Below are 21,532 nucleotides of genomic sequence, written 5' to 3' on the forward strand. Positions count from 1 at the left end.
GTACATCTTTCAAATTCTTAATAAGGCTATGAGCAAATACTATAATATGAAAATGCATTTACTGATATATAACATACATGCTGTGCATGCATATACACACGGTACTACAATTCACCACATACACAGAGAAACTATACATATATATGGATTTTTTTAAAAAACAAAATATGTCATCTGGCTCATGAACAAAAGATGACTTGTATTGTAGGCATTCATTTATTTTTATGTTGGCAGTTTTCAGATGGAAAGTAACTATTTCTTTTAAAAGCATTTTCCAAATTATGTGCTTTCAGACACACTTTGTTTTCAACCACTTTCAAGAAGTTGCTTTCTAGCAACCACTACCAACTTTACGATCATTTGTGAAGTAAAGGCCTGTATCCCATCATTTTTTTCATCTTGTATCTTTTCAGAACATTGTGAAGAATAATATAATCTGAGATCACATTTTTCACCAGTTACATGATGTTTGTATTGAATGCAATTCATTTTTAAAGTTCAAAAAAAAAATCAGATAGCAGTCTTTCTATTCATAATTTTAAAATATTCTAACCTGCATTCCTATACATAAAAATAAAAAGACCTACAATGAAAAACATATATTTTATAATGACATACAGAGAAATAAAACACATTAAATTTCAGGAGGAGAGAACCAACCATTTATACACTATTACCTTCAATCACTTGAATGCAAGTCATTCATACCACCACTATTGCTAACAAGGCATCCAATTTACTAAACAATGAATATTGAAATTACATTTAAAAGGTACAAATGACTGTCCAAAGAATGACACTGAAAAATATTAAGTAACAGCTCTACCTCAAGATAAGCCTCACAATTAAAGAGTTTTAATGAAGAGAGCCTTCAAAGGCTAAATCAGGAGGCATTGATTAGATTGCCTCTAACTTTGTGTTTTGACACCTTCGTCTTTCATGGCATTATATTGTCTCTGTGCATCTTACAAAGGAAGCATTTTACTAAGCCCACACATGAACAGGAGACAGCAGTGCTTATAAAAGAGACTGTCAAGGGTGTGAGCCAAAATGGGTCTCATTTGGATTTCAAGTGAAGAAAACTCCTAATGCATTTCATTACAATGTATGTGAACCTCTGAAAAGAACGATGGATTGGGATTCTCATCCCTATTAATTTATTGAAATGGATTCAGTTTTTTTCTTGTATATCAAGAGAGACCATGTGTTTCAAGCAAGGTAACAATATTATAGTACCAAATAACCAAATATGCTATGATGCAGTATACTCTTCTGTGAGATAAAGACGATGCAATTTTCTTGATAATTGGGATTTGTGTTCAGGAATAAATCCTACAATAGCTTGGCAACAAATAAATATTCTTTGTTACTATCAGGTTTAAAGATATGATCAGGAAGCTATGCAACATAGGGATAAATTCAGTCTTTGTTACCTCAGCAGGTTTTTACCATTTGAAATCCTGTGCCCCCCGTCACACTGTCATTCAAATACTGACTTTTTATTTCATTCAGAAATTGTGTGTATGATGTAATTAGGATAACACCTATATAAGTCATATTTTATTAAAAGACAGCAGAACAGGACAGAGAGAAGTAAAAACATTTCAAAAAGAATGTAATACTTTCCAGATTAATTTAGCTCTAGAGAGATGCCATAGCTAGCATACCACCAATTATCTTATTCATAGTAAGAAAGTTTATATAAATACTTATTTGTCTTTTTCTTTCTTCAACTTTGGTAATAAAATCCATAATCTGCTATTCAAAACTGTAAATCCCAATTTAACACAAAGGACAGGACACAAATTCCTTATCTGTGCTAAATAACTTTACTAATATAACAGTATTAAAAATAAGACATATGTTCTCATTGTTTTTAACACCATTAACCTTTAGAAATGATTGATTGTGCTACACCAATAACATTCACTGAGTTCAAAGCTCATCTATTTTTTATGGAAATCTTACAACCTGCTAGTTAAATTAAAGGTTAAATATACATAAAGTCTTAGAACAAAACACAAAGTATTCCATATGTGTGTAACTCATAAGCATAGTACACAAACATGTGTATATAAAAATCCATCTCCATTTATAAACCCATGACCAAAAAAAAAACAAAAACACAACTGCTATGTGAAGATTTCAAAGATAGAGTTAAGGAATTTAGTCTGTGGAATATTACGCAACTATTAAGTTAAGAACTTTACAGTCATCAAGGAAATCATAATTAGAGATGAAGGTGTGCTTGCTTCCACACATCAGTTCTCAACAAGCATTATGTTTGGAGCTAGAAGAATGTCTGGGTCCTATTTAACCTCCTTAATAACAATTAGGCATGTGCATATATGCATAACTATATCACTTTTTTTTTTTTTTTTTAACATGCAACATGGGGAAGCACAAATGCCTGTATGCGCAAATACATACATGCATTCAGTGTAAATTCAATTAACATTTTGAACATCTTCAACATTTGATTTAAAATATTTTTTACGTTTTCATGTTGTGTATGTGGCATGTGTATACATATACCTAAACAACAGAGAAATTATCAAGAATCATACAAAACAAATTCATATCCAATCATAGCAATAAAAACTGCACATTTCCATGTACACCATTAACCCACATGGACACACGTTTATTTTATTTTTTAAGAAGAATCATAATTGAATTAGAATGATGCATGTTCCATATTTTATCTTGACAGCTTCTGTATACTCAGGCAGAGCCCATTAAACGCAAACATACAGCAGGTTACTTGTTGAATAATGTATTTCGAGTACTTAAAATTACTAGGGATTTGACTAAGATCTGCACATGAATACATATTTTGGACTTAATTTTCTGCACTGGCATTTCTTTAGCTGAATATACTTTAAATTCTACAATGAACTCAGTTAATATTAGGCTTTTCCAGGACATAACAAAGGTAATAACACTATCTTTACAATATAAACTTTATGACATTATGAATAAAACTGACAAGTGTAAAATTTGATCCATAAACTAAGTGATATACTTATGTTAATTTACCTTTTAAAAGATATTATGTGTTGCTCAGTTTTTTTGACAGGGCTTCCATTCATACTGACGACATGTTGAAAAACACTATATTTTCTCTCAATAAGGAAAATCACTTTATCCACTATCATTCTCATTCTGTCTCAATAAAAAATCAATCATCAAATGCTTGTTTCCAAGTTCTACTTGTTAAACTGCCAATTTATGCATACTGTTCAACTCAGCTCAAATTTTTTCAAGACTACTTGTTATTCTTTTTAATGTTTCCTGTAGTCAACTTTTAAAAGAATAGGGAGAAAATAAAAAATTATATACATATTTTAATAATTTTATATTTAGAAATTGGTGATCTGATGAGGTTCAGAACCTTCATTTTTAAAGAAAAAAAATAAAACACAACTAAATCTTTTATGTGGTTTTCAAAGTAATAAAGGCCTGATTGATCTCACTCACTAAGGCAATTGCATCGGTTGTCTAAATGGTAGTAATGTCAATGTCAGATATGTGGTTATCTTTTCATCTTGGCCTATTCTCAAACGTAAAAATCAAATGTTTGAAGGACATTTCACTGACCTGTTATGGCCTCTGCAACTCTTAAACACAATACTACTATTCCTCATATAAGTGCCACATTTTGGATAAAAAAACAGTTCATCAATGATGTCTTTGCGACATCTGGCGGTCCTTATTATACATAAACTTTAGGTTTGTTTCATTGTTGGGTGCTTTCAGTTGTTGTTGGGTTATTTTAGTATATAATTTTTATTTCATTTATTTATTTATTTGCAAACTTACTAGTATGTAAAACTTTAGTCCAAAAGGCTTTGATACCCCCTAGCGGGGGGACAAAAGCAATCTAGTCTGCAAAAACGCAACGTGGTCTACCATGAATCCATATGGAGCAAAAGGTCACAAATCTTGAGATGCAGTGACATCATGACAATAAGACACTTTTGAGACAGAAGCTGGCTCATTTTGAATATAAAAAGGATACTGATCAAATGCTCCGACACATTTAAAACTATAGAGAAAAATAAGCATCCAAAGATCTTGATATAAATGCATAACGTAGGAGAGTTGAAGCATACCTATGGCTTTCACAATTAAAAGATGCCACTGAGAACTTGACAAGTTTGCTACAGAAGATAAAAAAGCTTCATTTTTATGTTTTTATCTGATGCTGAGAAAATGTCATTAAAGAAAAACATAACCAATTCACAGGGTGTACATTCTCTATAACTCTCCAGCTCTTTTAAAATTAAGTAAGTTAGTTATACCAAAGCTTGTTCTACATGTTTCAGTCTTTTGTTTATCATTGCAATAAACATTATTTTAAGCAACAGAAGAATGAGCTTCAAGTCCTCGTCCCTTTTCTCAAGTTTGTTTGTTTTTTGTTTTGTTTTGTTTTGTTTTTTCTTTTCTTTCTTTTTTTTTTTTTTTCAGTGCAGTAGGAAAAAATGATTCTAATTCCTTCCTTACATTAACCACAGGAATATTTGACATCCACTATATAAAACCTCTACTAATTCTTAGTCCACTGGGTAGAACTAATATGCTGTTTAAACTCAAATTTTCACTTGTTCTAATAATTAACATTCCAGAACAACAGTTGATATAGTAACCAAAAGATTCAATGTGTAATATTAAACGTGCTGTGTTTTTTACTTTTAAAAGTCAACAGAACATTTACTTTAATATTTACTCATGGCAAATGCCCCCTTTAATACTTTGCTGTTCTGGAGCTTGTAACACAGAACCTTGTATGGGCACATGATAGTCCTCACATGAACAGATATGTAGCATGTGTTGATGACATTGAAGAATAATGTCTAATAAATTATAACTGAATCAGTTTGAAGAAATCATATCTCAAAACTGTGCATGGGACTGAGTAGACTAATGGATATTAATGGTATAATTCACTGTATAACTCACTTATTTTACAGAACAGAAGAGCACTGAACACTCAAAATATCCAATAGGCCCCCACAGAAGCTATCATTCAAGTTTGAATTAAAATTACTGCAGCATCTATTTTTAGTATACTTACGTGGACAAGATACAGGCAAAATACTGTGCTGCAGGCAAACAGTTGTTTGCAGATGACAGAAATGCAACCACAAGATGACTAGATGGCCAAAAAACCCCACTAATTCTAAGTAGTCTCCTCTTCAAGCCCCAGAACTGCAAACATGTAATCTATATTAACACGTTGAATTCAAGTTATTGTATTGAATTCACAGAGACAACTCATTAGATTAAGGATATGAATAAGCTGTTTCAGGATTATGTTTTAGTATGGAATAAAAAGATTAATCGTTCATTAATTCCCATGTAAGAAAATTCCGCCTGTGACAGCAAAGACAGATTAAAGTGAAAAAATAAATTTGACAAAATTAACAAAATACAGAAGAAAATGTCATGGAAAGACCATTACAAAAATAAATAAATAAAAAATTATCTCCAAATCACTGTAGATGAGACTGTTAACACAAAAAGAAAAAACATATATTTGATGGTAGGGGCTGTAGAGTCAGCAATGTAAAATTCAGGAGTAATATAAAAATAGAACTGAAAACCAAAGCAGCCAGCTCTCCATGTTCAACAAACATCTATACATACTCAGAGAAGAAAAAAGGAGATTCCACTGATATTAAAAATACTGAAGAATCATAATGGAATCATGTGTATTGATGGGAGGTGGAATACTCACATATACATACACTACATAAAATGGACTGATTATATTGCAAAGATGAACACAGAGTGATAAAAATAAATTTCACAAGCAAAACCATTCTTGTTAAAGCTGTATGGACAGACGTTCTAGACTTTTAGAATACATGCATCCTAGGGCTATCATGACAAATCCAGACTTACCAAGAAGGATACTGACTGTATAAAAGACTCGGACTGAGGAAGAAACAAAATCTACAGGGATGCTACTTAGGATGGTTTTAGGTGTTTTCATGTAAAATGGTCCAATAACATTGTTGTAAAATGTCTGCAAATAAAATATCAACACTTTCAGGGGTTATTTTGTGGAAGAATTAGTTGTACAGAATGAACAGGAAAAGTTGTTGATATTCTAATTGAATTATATACAAGAAGCTGAAATTAAAATTAAAGGAGATGAGATCTAGCAATAGTACTTTACTTTCATGTAATTACACACACTGCAAGAGGAAAAAAAGAAAGGTCTTGCAGAGAGATCTTTAGAAATTAGAGTGCTGGACAGTCGCCAACAATGTGAAGTCTAATAAGGGCAAGGGCTGGATTTTGCACCTGGGATGGAGCAATCCCAGATATGTGTACAGACTTGGGGATGAGAGGCTGGACAGCAGCCCTGTAGAAAGAGATTTGGCAGTTCTGGTTGACAGCAAGTTGAAAATGAGTCAACAGTGTGCCCAGCCAAAAGGGCCAACCATATCCTGGGATGCATCAGGCACAGCACTGCCAGCTGGTTGAGGGAATGAACTGTCCCACTCTGCTCTGCACTGGTGTGGCCTTACCTTAAGCAAGATCACTGTGCAGTTTTGGTTGCCACAAGATAAGAAGGACATAGACATAAGACATAAGAGTGTCCAAAGAAGGGCAACAAAGATGGTGATGGGTCTGGAGGGCAAGACATATGCGGAGTGGCTGAGGTCCCTGGATTTGTTCAGCCCAGAGCAGAGCAAGCTGAGGGCAGGCCTCGTGGCAGCCTGCAGCTCCCTCACAAGGGGAGCGGAGGGGCAGGTGCTGAGCTCTGCTCTCTGGGGACAGCGACAGGATCTGAGGGAACTGCACAGAGCTGGGACAGGGGAGGGTCAGGCTGGGGGTTAGGGGAAGGTTCTGCACCCAGAGGGTGGTCGAGCACTGGGACAGGCTGCCCGGGGCTGTGGTCATGGCACCAAGCCTGCCAGAGTTTTAGAAAAGTCTGGAAAATGCTCTCAAACATAAGGTTTGATTTTGTGGGCAGTGCTGTGAGGAGCCAGCAGTTGGACTTGATGACCCTTATTATCATCAAGAATATCCAGCTCACGATATTCTCTTGATTCTGAGTGTAACATGATGCTTAAAGAGACTAATAGTTTGTTGTTGTTGTTGTTTTAAGATTATTTTTTCATTTATTTTTTTTAAATAGGGCTTGGAAACCACTTGCAAAAAGAATTAAATTGATGAAACACTTAAAAGATCATGGTATAAAGAGAATAGTTTCCGCAAAAGTAACTCAGTCATCAGTGATCTAAGAATCAATAAAGTAAACAAAAATTTGACAATGTTCATATTTCTAAAAGCATTAGAGCGATTCCTTTACACTGCTGTAAAATAAATTAAGGCATGGTCTTGACAGAATAAGCTCCTCATAATTTGTTAATTTTCTGTTAGAAATGTTTAACAACAGTGAAGACACTAGAACTGTGAAAATAGTCACACAAATCTTGTTCTCAGCCCACTGCTTCTTGTGGTTGGTAAGAAAAAAGGAATAGGTACCCTTTACCAACTGATTGTCAGTGATTTTTTCTTGTTCAGAAAGTTATGGCCTGAAGCTGGCTAACTGAGACTGGTTAGTATTAAGTCATTCTGGTTTGGGCACAGTAGTGGAAAATGATCTTTGAGCTAAATTTTAAAAAGTCTTAATCTCATGTCACCTTGATGTATGATAATTTGGGTTTGAAGTTTACACAGAAATAGGTCCATGATCTCTTTATGACACTTAAGGAACAAATGTCTAGGGGAATTACTATTGTGTGTCACCTATATTAAGTCCCTGTTATACCATTAAGCTGTTTGCAGATATTGAACGGAACTTGTTCTTGAACAGAACTTTTCTTTATAAGTCTACTACTTCCATTTTCAGGAGTGCTTTTAATTTTTTGGTGTCTAACAGCAGTTGTACTTACTCCTTTTCCTAGAGAGGTCTCAAGTTTGGGCTCCCATACAATGTCATTCTGTTATTGGTAATCTTCAGTGCATACATGGAATTTTTTGGAGGTGATGAACAAAAGGAGAGACAGATTTGCTGTTGGCACTGGCTATTTATATTTGAAAGATGTGTGATCTTGCATCTTTTGCTTGTCTTTTTTTTAATGTAGGTTGATGCTTCAACTAATTGTAATTGTGTGTAGATGGGGCTGGGTCTACAAATAATGAGCCTGTTCTTAGCCTGAGTCATATTTATGACTTATTCCATATAGGGAGCTTCTGCTTGTTTCTCTGAAACCCCCTTGGGGTATTGTGGAAAAAGTGAGCTGACGAACACATTCCAGCTCATGGCTATAATACAAAACAACTGGAAAATTGACACTTGAGCAAACATCAGTTCACCTAATGAACTGAGCGTATGCTTATCAGACAATTTGCAATTACCACAAAGGACCCTTGGTCTCCAGATGAGCTTAAGGTGCTTACTGTGACCTCACAAAAGCAGTAAATAGGGTCTGGCCTACTAGAGAACTATTTTCCATCTGTGAACTGCAATAGGTGAAGCTGAGACATCCCAGAGAAAAGTCCCTTTTCTAACAACAAAATAGGAACTAAAGGACATCTACAAGATTAGCTTGACAAGATTAGCATATGGGGCAGTCACATCATCTGAAAACCAAGATCAAGAAAGATCTTGAATATTGTATTTCTATATTAACGAAAAAAATCATCTTACATTACAAACTGTAGTTTCTTTCTTTTTAAACACAATATTGGCATTTATTTCTTTTCCAAAGTCATATATTTAGCATTCAAGTGCTGTTCCTGTTTATTGCTAAAATTCTGAAAATACTGCATCCGATTTTTTTACACAACACCCATTTATTCACCATGAGCTACGCAACAGAACAATTGGCTTTATGCATCTTATTCTGAGACGAAATACATTAAATGCTATAGAATGATCTGACAGTCATTCCATATGAAACAATAAATAATGTGATGTCAAAAACATGAGGGAAATGAAAGAAAACTTACTTTTTAAGAGGTGCTACTATTTAACATTTTTAAAGATTTCTTTTGTACTTGAAAGACAATAAGAAAGCTTTTGATTTTCTATATACCATTTACTGAGGTTTAACTATATATCATAGAAATGCTTTCAGTTTTTATCCAAATGTGCTGTTAAATTACCCATGTAATTATCCCAAGAGAAATCATTATACTTTTTTATTGCTAATTTCATTAACACTTTAGTGGGAAGAGTTTGGTTGCATTTAAAATCAGCTGTCACCATCTTTATTAATACAGTTAAAGGGATCATTTCTATATTATTGTGAAGGGCGTTTTTTGAGGGGGTATTTAATTACTGAGTTAAAGCAACAACAGGAAGTTAATGGGCACAAATAAAGGTAATAATCTTTGGTCAAATTTGGAAAAAAATAAATTTTTCCCTAGTCCCAACAGGGACCATCTGTTTTAAAATATACTACCATTAGAATGGAATTACAACCACTCTTTCTAAAATGGGTGACGTGACATGACGGTATTACATAGTTTAACAAGTTTTCCAATAACAGAGTAGCACTGTGTTGAGTAATCAAATTAAAATCTGGTACAGATATATCTTAAAGACAGATACAGTCTAAGATCTGTTCACAGAGCCTTGTAAAGACAAAGCAGATATGATTTTGATATACCACTATTATAATACCTTATTGCGTCATCAATATATGCAGCACCTTTTTTTTGTCTTTTGTGTGCATTATGCTATCACTGAACCTGCAAGCATTACACTTTATTCAGTTCCATGGATTTAACTGGAATTAGACCAAAATAACTTTGCAACCGGTGATCCAGACATAAGACATGGAGAATGTGGACTGCAAAGTAAAGTTAATTTCACATATGAAAATGAAGACCAGATTTTTTTTTTTTTCTTTTTTAAAGGTGGGGGACACCTTCTCATCTGCTTCAGACTGTAAAGAAATATTTTTATTATCCTGAGCATCCATATTTGGAAAAAAATGAGAATTAGGGAGACCACAGAATTAGCAAATCCAAGCAAATTCATATTCATTGCTCTTTGTCAGAGTAAAGTTATTTTTTATTTTCAGTGAGTATTTCAATTTAAGGATAATCTGGGGGAGAAAAATTAATGGGGCACTATAAGACCTCCTACTTGACTTTTCTTCATTCCGGGGCATACACAGAGTTTAAGGAAGAATGATGTGGAAAAAGTGTACAGAGATTTCATTCTTTAGCTTCTTATTATGTTTTTCTCCCATTAGTGCAGGTGAAAAATCCAGGCCTAGTTGATTAAATAAGAGATTCTGAATCCTATCCTCTACATATTTTAGGACTTTAGGACTTCCTGTCTACAGTACAGCACTACAGAATAACTAAGTTTTTTGTTCCAGCTATTTTTTGTACTAGAAGAACGGACTGGAAAATTGTGAAGAAAATGGTCTTTCATTTACATGCATAAAGTCTCTGTATTAATTTTTTCTGTTGAAGCTTTTGTTCACATTTCACAAGTACAACAACCATATAAATTTATCATTCCTAATCAAAACTGTGTGCTTAAATGAACTTATATTAAAATGAGCAACAACTAAAACAGTACCTGTTTTTCCTTCTGATTTAAATAAAAACAGTGTCCCTTGCAAAAGAGATTTTTTTTTTTTTAATTTTTAAAAGTCAATAGTTAAAACATTGCAGGGTTGTATTTTTTCAACTAAAAGCGGAAGAAAAAAAGTTTAAGAATGTTTATAGATGTGTCTAGTTTAACAGTTTCATGTGTTGGATGTGACTTTCACAGTCTGTTGGCACTTTGCAGGAAAGCCATCACACCTGTGACTTGCTTGTTGATTAATGAGTCTTTCAACTCATCACTACCATCCGAAGAAGGGCCGTGGCCTTTCTAAGCTTCACTGGTTTATTCGCCTCCACTGTAGTCCTACCAAGGTATCTTCTATAAAGAAAATCACACCTGGTTAAGACTAATGAAAACCTCAATATGTCATTTTCTAGACAAGTCAAAAAGCATGTAAAACTAGACAAAAGATGTATTCAAGCAACATGAATGCAGTTTTGTCATAACCTGTCAATCTAAAGACTAACATAAAAAAGCTCTCTTCAATGACATCTTCCAGTGTCAACTATTAGAATGACAATTCTGAATTCCCTCTTTGCTGCATGATGCAGGATGCATAATGGTTTCCCAATCTTTACAAAGATTTTTTTTTTTTTTGTTAGATCCCAGAAAGATGTTTATAGTGGAAAAACAAACAAACAAACAAAACACACCACCACCAACAACCACCACCAGTTTTTCTGGGCCAGACCATCAGTCAGCATGTTAGCTCACAAAGACCCAAATCACAGCGCTTATGCAGGTTTGAAGGTGACTACACAAGTCACAGTGCCTATTGTGCACATGTGAAATTGCCTGACTCTCCCATATTTAATCGCGTCATGATCAGAAAACTTTCTGGGAAAGATTTACTTTGTCAGCTGGTTCTGGAGGAGAGGCAATTAGATCTTTGGGACTGCTCATCCTTTCTTAAGCAGTTAGCTATTTAATCAGGGTAGGCCAGGCAGGATAATGGAAGTGCATCCAGCAAGGCCATGTGAGAAAGCCAAAAAAACTGTGGGAAAGTGGTTGCTCTGGGAGAGAGGGTACAACATGGAGAAGGAAGAGTTATGACTATGAAAAGTCTGTCATCGCAGTAGCACCTACCAGTCCTTGCTAGTTGATATGTAGTATGAACAGCAAATGTCTGAAGGTCAAGACAAAGCAACATTTGTTCCCCAACTCCTTCAGCAAACTAACCAGCCTGTCACGTCCTAAGAAGACTGCAAGGTAACAAATTATACTTAAAAGAAATTGCTTAGATAAGGTGAGACACCTGCCCTTTGTTGCCAACTGGGAGTGTTGCATTTTAGCTTTTGCATCTTAAAATTTACTTACAAGAGCTAGCTTCTACTCTTGGATTTGCTACGGACTAATTTCACAATGTTGAAGAAAACTTAAAAGATAACTATAGAACTAGATTTTCCATCTGTTTAACTTTGATATTATTACTTCCCCATCTACCTTTCAGGGGATTTACATGTCTCAACTCATTACAGCTAGCAAAGAAATTGAGATTCCCTGTATGGAAACCAAATTATTCTGTATTACTAGCACCTTGCTGAAAATTCCTGATCTAACAGAAACAGAAGAAAGAAACAATGGCTTGGTGGGCAAAACAGACTTTTAGTTTGTTGGCTTGTGTCTTGTAGCCTCTTCCTTTGTGGGTATAGTGAGAAAGCCTATAGATGAAATGAGTAGCTTAGTAGTGTGTATAGTTAGGGTAATCAGTACTCAGAGTGCATTAATATGCATTCAGAGCTTACAATTCCTATGTATCTATTAAGAGTGAAAACTTGAATCAGAAAGAGAAAGAAGAACAGATAAGGCATCAAATGTGATTTTCTCCACTTCAGAATCCTTACTTAGCAACAGGATCCAAGACAGAGTTGAAAGGAAGGCAAATTGTTTGCAGATGAAAGGACGCATCTATTTTTAAGAAAAATCAGCCAGGTCATGGGATGCCAGTCATCACATTAATTAGATAGTGGCATAAAATGTCAAAGTGTCACATTTCCAAATAATCATTTGTGATTGCAGTATACAAAAATATCTACTTATAAAGAAGATGTAGACTTTAAAAGAAACTGACGAAACATGAATTATAACACTAAATGTATATATGCATTATTACCATTAATGAGTTAACATTTACTTATTTTTTCCATCAAAACATATCAAAGAACATACAAACATGGACAAATATTACCTGATTTTAATGGGGAAAGCAAGATACAGTGGGACAACATTAGCAAAATGCCTTTTCAGTCACAGGCCAAAATAGCCAGAAGGCAATGCTTTCTACACATTTTAATGCAAACATAGCCAATATATATATATATATTTTCCTTTTTCTATAGGCAAATTTTGAGCAATTGAAAGCATCAAGTTAGAACAAAACCTTATTGAAGAAATTTTATAGCTGTTACTTCAGGAAGAGCTGCTGAATACATACTTCCACATCCCATGTAAAGCCTCATCATAAAGAATTTCCAAGTATTAAAAAGGAATTTACATTAACTGATGACTGATATATCAGTCCTTTCCTTTTTAGCATCAGTTATTGGAGAATATTGTTTTATTCATAGGATTCATCAACATGTCTGCAGAAGAGATAGACTGGTAACAAACAGAAAAGTCTGAAACATACTACATATGGGAAATCTCACCTTTCACCTCACTTTCCTGTGCAATTTGTGCTAAAGTTGTATCCATAATAGTGGATGAAGTGGCATTCAGATAGCATTTACAGAGTATCATCTTTCCTTTTGCTTAGCAATATACATTCTGTCACCAATACTTTAAAACTGCCAGGCAGGGTACTAAGCTGTTTTTGACAGATCCTTTGAGATCAGAGTGTAGTTTCATTAGTTGTATCAGAAGAAGATAAGCAGAAGGAGGATAATTCTTATGTTGACGGATCTGACATAAAACTTCTCCTTGACCAGCTTATTTATGGAAAAGAGACCTTGCCTATCCAAAAATTCAAGGAACTCTTTTTTTTTTTTTTGTCCCCTCCTTTTTTGATCCAGCACCAGGATTTAAACCTTAATCTGTGCCCAACCAAGAGATGTGCAGTGAGGAATTAACACCTTTCACCTGTTTCTTCTGATTTGGTAACAGTCTGATACTGTATTTGCTAGCCTCCCATGTATATTAGAAAGCCTGTTCACATATACATCATAAGGGCATCCATTATAGTCTCACCAAGCAGGTGGTAATTACTGCAGTATTAATGGCATCACAGTTCCCCAGCAACACATCATTAATAGTTGACATGTAGCTTTAACAACAATATTGATTATCAATATCTGGCAGTGTGGATACAAAAGGTCTAGGAGCATCTGCAGTTTAGAAGAAGGCTTGACTAACACATGCAAAAGCACATTAGACATAACACTGGCATGCTCTGCCATGCAGATATGGCCTCTCTCTTGGCAACATGCCAGTAACTCCTCTTCCACCATTTGTTTCTACTACGAAGAAAATTTTCAAAGAACTTGCTACCTTATCATATGTATGGTATCTTCATTTCTCAGACTTGGGCTTCTGTACAGTTACATAAAAATCCTTCACAAGCAACAAAATGCATGCAGTTTGCTGACATTCTTTTCAATCTCAAAACTACATAATGCATTTTTCCATGTGTTGATAAACTGGATTTTAAAAGAGCATTTTCTGGATATCTAGATAATCAACAACACAATGAATATAAACATTTTCTATAAATAGTTCACCATATGGCTACCATTCTCAACAGATGGTGTCTGTGTATCCACTAGAATATACAAGAGCTATGCAGATTTTGCCCTGCAATCACTCAAAATTCTAAACAAGATTTTTTTTTAACTAAATTTCAGTTTTATTAAGCATAACCAATGGTAAATAAATAAATAAGTAAATTAATAAATAAACAGCTAACTAGTGGTTGAATAGTAATGCCATAACTATATTAACAAATTAATTCATAAAAGGCGAGTAGATGGTTCTTACCAAGTATAGTCAAAAGGATTTAAAATAGAGACATTATGTACAAGATCAACTTCGACAGCACAAAATGATTTTCTTTATATTAGTATAGCACCCTAGTGCCAAGGATAGTCTTTGCCTTCCTAAACAACAGTTTCACACATAAACAGTGCCAGCCCAGTAATTTATCAGACAGAATAAGGCCAACAGCATCCTGGCTTGCAAGAGAAGCAGTGTAGCCAGCAGGGCTAGGGAAGTGATTGTCCCCCTGTACTCGGCTCTGGTGAGGCCGCACCTCGAGTACTGTGTTCAGTTTTGGGCCCCTCGCATTGAGGTGCTCGAGCAAGTCCAGAGAAGGGCAACGAAGCTGGTGAAGGCTCTGGAGAACAAGTCTTATAAGGAGTGGCTAGGGGAGCTGGGGCTTTTCAGCCTGGAGAAGAGGAGGCTAGGAGGTGACCTTATCGCTCTCTACAGGTACCTTAAAGGAGGTTGTAGTGAGGTGGGAGTTAGTTGGTCTATTCTCCCAGGTGCCTGGTGACAGGATGAGGGGGAATGGGCTAAAGCTGCACCAGGGTTTAGGCTGGATATTAGGAAGAACTTCATTACTGAGAGGGTTGTTAGGCATTGGAATGGGCTGCCCAGGGAAGTGGCTGAGTCACCATCCCTGGAGATCTTTAAAAGATGTTTAGATTTAGTGCTCAGTGATATGGTTTAGCGTTAGGTCAGAGGTTGGACTCTGTGATCTTGGAGGTCTCTTCCAACCTAGATGATTCTGTGATTCTATGCTAAAAAGAATTCTGAAATTATAAGAATGCGGGTGTTTGTGCATATTTAGCAGCAAACACTACTACAAAGCATACATATTTTACCTAATTGTAGTAGAAAACACATTTATTAGTTTATGACAATTTCCCTAAAGTCTATATATAAACAATTCCAGGTTTTCTGCTCTACTTTGAAAACTTGCTGCTGAACAAAATCCTTAAATGACAGGTGTCATTTAAGGTCTTCTGAACACTTTGAAGATCATAGGAATGAGTGCAATAGATTCATGCACTCATGTGTGGCCGACAGTGAGCAGTATACAACAATTCATTCTGTTTTAACCAGTCCTAAAAGTCTTTTACTTTCCCCTAACCACCAACCAATTAATTTGCTTACCACTTGCTGGCTCTGGGACAATGCTCCCATAACCCCCTCCCACCTAACTCAGTCATTAACTAGGTTAGAGGAGCATTTCCCTTGTAAATGAGTCCCCTAAGCATTTTAAAACTTTTTCCCTTCCCACCCCCCCCCCAAAAAAAAAAAAAAAAAAGTGAAAGCAGAACATACCTATTTTGCTTCATATACATCAGACAGTATTTTTCTTTAAACATATAAATAAATAGACTTCAGTGTAAAGGTAGAATAGAACAGGTAAAATATTCAATAGAACAAGAAAAAATATTTTTATCTGCACAGAAATAACTGATAAGAGAAAGATTTAGAGTGTGTTAAAGAAATGAGTGCTTATACTTTTAAGTTACAGCCCTTGGTTTTGATGACCTCATCTTAGGAGGCAAATAGTAAAAACACAATGGAGGAGGGCAATGCAAGCAGGAGGTCAAAATAAGGATCACGCAAAGTGAGTACGTGATTAAGACCTAAGCACAAGTAAGGCTGATTTTTATGAAGTTTTAGGAAGGAGCATGAAGCATCATGTAAAGATAGGGCTTACTTGAGTCATTGTAAGGCTTGCTGGAGTAACCACCAGACCAGCAAGAATTGGTCTAGCTAGCTGAAAACACAAACAGAAATACTTTCTCTAGGCTAAAATTTGAGTCATTTAAGGACAAGCTGGGTTGGAGATGCTGGTCACTGTGGGAGCTACTGGGATTAGCAATTCTGCTTAATGCTCACAATGGGTTTAGATGATCTGTTGGTCTGTAAAATAGAGAGGAGAGGTTTGAATAATAAATCCATTAGATAATCATTAATGTCTTGCATAATGTCACTTCAAGATGAGAATTTTCATATCATGTAGAAGGGCAGTGAATGGAGACATTTTCAAATTAGGAAGGATGACAAAAATTAGGGCAGTTATTGAAGGGAAAAAAGAGATGCAATAGATGATGTGATAAAAGCATGTAATACAGAGGACAGAGAAGGTATATACACGGCTTCTTTTTAAACTTTGTACAGGGATCAAAATGAAAATTAAATGTGTTTAAAGACACTGGAGAAGAAGTGACCACAGAAAATGTTCCCTTTGCAAAACACGTCTCTTATTTGTCTCAGATGACATCAACACAAAGGGAAGTATCAGAACCATCTGGAGTCTAAGACTATTAAACTCTCCTTTAAAAGGACAAACTTTTTTAGTTTACTTCATTTTTAAATGAAGGACAGGAGTTACTAATCAGCAGGAGTATTATCAAATTAAAGAAGTAGAGCTGAATTGTCTCTGCCATAAAAATAACACTACTGGTACAGACCAAGATCTCCACATAATCCTATATTCTGCTTGGTTCTGGGTAATAGAGGACATCAAGAGGAGAACTGACTGGCAAAATGGAGAACGCATTTTTGCCAGCATAACTTTCTATGCATTTGTACTGAAATTTTGGAAAATAACTATTTAAGTAAGAGAAAAATTCATCATAGCAAAATTAAGATGAATGGAAATAAACTGCAAAAATATTTTACATATAAAATGAGGGCGGACTTAAGTGTGTAGGACATTAATTGTTAGTGATAAATTAAGAATGTGACAAAAACAAATATTTTTGACATGCAAGTAATATACTTTTGAAATCATCAGCAGTTTCTAAAACAGTTCACTTTAAAAGGCAAGTGATACAACCATAACAGATATTACCCTTACGAGGTTTCAGAATTATGAAAAGAGCATTAAACTTTTTGGTTCACAACATATGTTTTCCAGTTCTTACAAGGCTATGTAAGAAGTATTTTATAAAATACACCCATTTTTCCACCTGTAATTTTTGGAATTTTAAAAATTGCTCTTTCCAAATTTAAAAAGTATAACCTCAATTTAATATCTCCTTAGTTGGTAAATAGATATAAATTTTAGAAGTAAAACACTGTTAACATAAGTTTCATTAGTTAAAACCTATTAAAGAAATACTTCATATTTCTAGCTGTATTTTTCATGCTCCCAGATGAATGTAAGACTCATTACAATTTGAACAAACATCCCCAAAGTTCTCTGCTGAAATCTCCATTGACTGTATAGCTCTAGCAAAGTTAACAATTACTTATTTCTTTTCAAACCACAGTTTATGGACAATATCAACATAGATTGATGTCTAAGCCAGAAAAAACTACGTCTTCAAAACAGGAATTCATCTTTGCATGAATCAAATACACAAAGACAATAAGTAACTCAACTTAAAAACTGCATATTTAAAAATAAATATATAATTTATTTTATAAAGTTCACCAGAAAATTATATATTCACTGACCATTTTAAAGTAAGGCAGACAACTGGAAAGCACAGTTAATTGCCAGAATCCCCTTACCTGTGTGCCAGCAGCACCCTGAAGGTCATCTGCTTCAGTCCCAAATAATTTGGCAGGAAATTTGACCAATCCCAGTTCCATTCAGTAATGGTTGACTGTTGATACATGGCAAGAAGCTATTGTTAGTTATTAATCAGTGTTAATATCATCAGCAAATTAAAGCTCCAGCTGTGATATACTAACCAAGAAGGAGGGGGGTCTAGAACAAGGACTTAGACAGATGATATCAATCATGTCCACAGGAGAAGGTTTTTATTCCAATACGACAGCAATTAATTTATAAATCCATTTGGGAATGTAACCATTATTTATAAAAAGATAAATCAATTTTTTGAACCGTTATTCTTCCAACTGTTAATGGCATTCTGCCCAACCACTTTGTCTGAGAGCTTGACTCTTTGTTTAGAAAGCAAAATAATTGTCAACTTTTTATGTGGCAGAAAATAAAAATTTCTGTTATCAGCAAAAAGTTTGTCATGAAAAACTTAGCATAGTTGGAATTCAAGATGTAACCTGTATCTTAATTACAGTGATGGTTTACTTGTTTATTTTTTTGCAAGACACTCCAGTCACCAGATGGTTATTATAAACAGCAGTAAGTCTAGACAATATGAAATAATACAACTCTATGCTGCTTATTTAATAAATAAAAGCAACATAAAATAAGGGTGGGCAGACAAAAGACCACGCACCACATTCTTATATTTGTAAAATAATAACTGCTGTGTAATAGTAATTTTCATTGTCAGTACTGGTCAACTAGTGATTACAATTCAACATTCTTTGGAGGGAATCATTAAAAAAATTATTATTGTAACAGTAAAATACCACTCAGTTAAAAAATAAAAAATAAAAATAGGTGAGTTAGTCATAGCAATAGAAATATATCTAAATAGGAAGACTGAAGCGTGTCATGCAGTATATATTTTCCTTCTTATAGACATCACTTGGTTGTTCTGGGAGAGCTGGATCAGTGCAATCCCTTCCAGGTAGTCCTTCCCTTTCCTTCCACCCTTAGTTATTCTCTTCCTTCTTTTCATTTTCTTACTAATTGCCGTCTCTGGGATGCACTTAAAATTAACATAGAAGAAGAAAGGTGAAATACAGGAGATAAGGGCAGCTAAAGAAGGAATAACAAAGTAAAAGTGGAAGTACACAAACAAAAAAAAGGAAGCAGTGAACATCTAATAAACAAGAAATAAGGAAAAAATTCAACTGAAAGAACAGTAGGAAAATATAGAGGAAAAAACAGGCAACTGTTCAATACTCTGAAATGAGTTAGAAATTAGTAAATACAGAGGAAATACTTGTAAAATCAAGCAAGATAAAAAGGAGAAGCTGAACTGCCAGTAGTGGCAACAAGGAAAATTTACTAGTCTAACAGATAAAATTCAGTCCACCAGGCGGACCAATTCTGTGAAAGAAAATAAATAAATAAATAAATAAATAAATAAGTAAAAAGAAAAAGAAAGCAACAACAAGAACCACACATGCAGAATACCTCCATACTTCAGGAAAGGGAAAGTAAATATATACATATATATTTATATTTATTAAATATTTTTCTTCATTGATACTGTTGAGACATTGCACAGCCTGGACTTAATCTTATTAGACAATAGAGCAGCAGCACTGGCAGAGACTGAAGTGTCAGGACAAATTGATAAAATCAAGAGCAACAAGTTACTAGGAACAGATGGTGATTATTCAAGATTTTTTGCAGGAATGTAAGAATGAAATAGCTGAATTGTTAACAGAAATGACATACTTCATAGAATCATCTACTGAACCGAGGGTAAGAAGGTAAAAAACATTACATATCTTTAACAAAAATCATAGAGTTGATCTCAAAATATCAGTTTGGTGGCCTTTGTTTCAGGAGCAGTAAAACTCATAGAAATTATGATTACGTAACTTGCCAAAGACGGCACAGTGGGGATGAATTAGCAAAACAGAACGGAAAAATCAACCACCCTAATGTATTGCAAAAACTGATCAAAAAACAATATATGATGTGTCTGCTATAACTTACCTTTCAGTTATTATTTCAGGAATTATTTCTGAAATAATTCCATCTAAACAATCCTCTACTGAGGAAGCTAAGAACACGTCTACAGTTATAAAATAGCATAACATAATACAAACATTCTCTGGCCAGCTTGCAGGACTCGATAAGCAGCATTGTCTATTCGTTTAGCCCTTCTTAGAGAGAAGTTTTTAAATACAATACAAAATTAACCCATCAGTAAACAGCGTTGTGAAACCAGGATCACAATGGGCTTATTTTGACTTAGAATTTATTAAGAAACAAATGTTAGTTCCTGTATTGAAAACACATCTGGCTACATTAGATTTAAAGAAAAATAAAAAAATTAATAATGGATTATAAACTCTTCAGATTCATGGCAGTTGCCAGCTACTAAGGATGAATGCAAGAAAAAGATATATCCCATAAGAATAATTGTTCTTTTGCAGTGCTCTGGCATCTTCTGACAGTCCTCTAGGTTAGCAAATAGTCTGCAAGAGACCAGACACTGAACTACATGGATCACTATTTAATAAATAGCAGGTCCCACATCAGTAAATAAAAGTGTAATTTGTATTGAAGGGGAGAAATCTTTAATAATATTATTAAGTTCAGCAAATATGTCTGTCATTATGAACAACAGGGGTAGCACATGATACTTTTAGCTTTGTGATCTACTGCATTGTGTTGTTTTTTTTTCCCCTTAATTCTAAGATATTCTTCCATATTCTGATAATAGACTTTATGCCAAAAGTTTACAGAATACAAAGTGATTTAATATCAACTATCCATTGTCATCTATTGATTAATAGAGCACTACAAACCCACCATATAGCAGAAGAATTCTGCCCTGAGTTGTCACTACTTGAAGGTCTTATTCTACTATACTATTAATGAATTGAGGCACGTAAACTGTTTTCTGCATTTCAAATTGAATCTGTACCCCCTTAGGTTCTGTCAAGTGAGTATATACATAAAGAGACCAGTGGAAGGAAAAAAAGACACTTTAAAACATGTTTTTCTGGAATGAGAAGCCATGTGAAATTGATATTAATCTCCTTTTTCGGGACATTAGCATTTTGATTGTAACATGACAATGATTAAGTATTGATTAAACAAGTAGGAAAAAAAAAAAAAAGAAAAAAACAGGTATATTTTACAGCAATACAACTGGTGAAATAGACCAAAATGTTCACACCTGAGAATGCAAATGATACAAATTAAAAACAAAGTTGTACTGAAGAATAGTGTCTTTCAATCAAAAGTCTGTAAAGTGAATTTCATGCAACTTTAATGCCATTCTTTTTTAAATGTTTGAAATTGTAGGGGAACAATCAAAACTGTAGATGATGAATTAGGAAGTCGAGAAACCATGGTGTAAGATTCTGTAGGTGTCCAAGTCCAATCAAATACAATTCATTTTGTGGAATGAATTAGTCATGTGG

The 21,532-nt window shown here is 34.4% G+C and overlaps 1 protein-coding gene across 13 annotated transcripts in view; it reads right to left on the minus strand.

Moving 5' to 3' along the window:
• The window catches only part of KIAA0825 (KIAA0825 ortholog), a 254,967-nt gene that overhangs the window by 98,675 nt on the left and 134,760 nt on the right, over nt 1-21,532 (minus strand). For 9 of the 13 annotated variants that reach the window (XM_038169775.2, XM_038169776.2, XM_038169773.2 and 6 more), the window contains one exon: nt 18,062-18,156. In XM_038169775.2, coding sequence (XP_038025703.1) covers nt 18,062-18,156 — 95 coding nt within the window. Of the gene's footprint in view, nt 1-4,406; nt 10,910-11,677; nt 11,794-15,994; nt 16,463-18,061; nt 18,157-21,532 lie in introns of those variants that run through there. The other 4 variants (XM_072031688.1, XM_038169770.2, XR_011806056.1 and 1 more) reach the window with 3 other exon arrangements.

The sequence above is a fragment of the Anas platyrhynchos genome, chromosome Z (assembly GCF_047663525.1).
Source record: "Anas platyrhynchos isolate ZD024472 breed Pekin duck chromosome Z, IASCAAS_PekinDuck_T2T, whole genome shotgun sequence".
Lineage (NCBI taxonomy): Eukaryota > Metazoa > Chordata > Aves > Anseriformes > Anatidae > Anas > Anas platyrhynchos.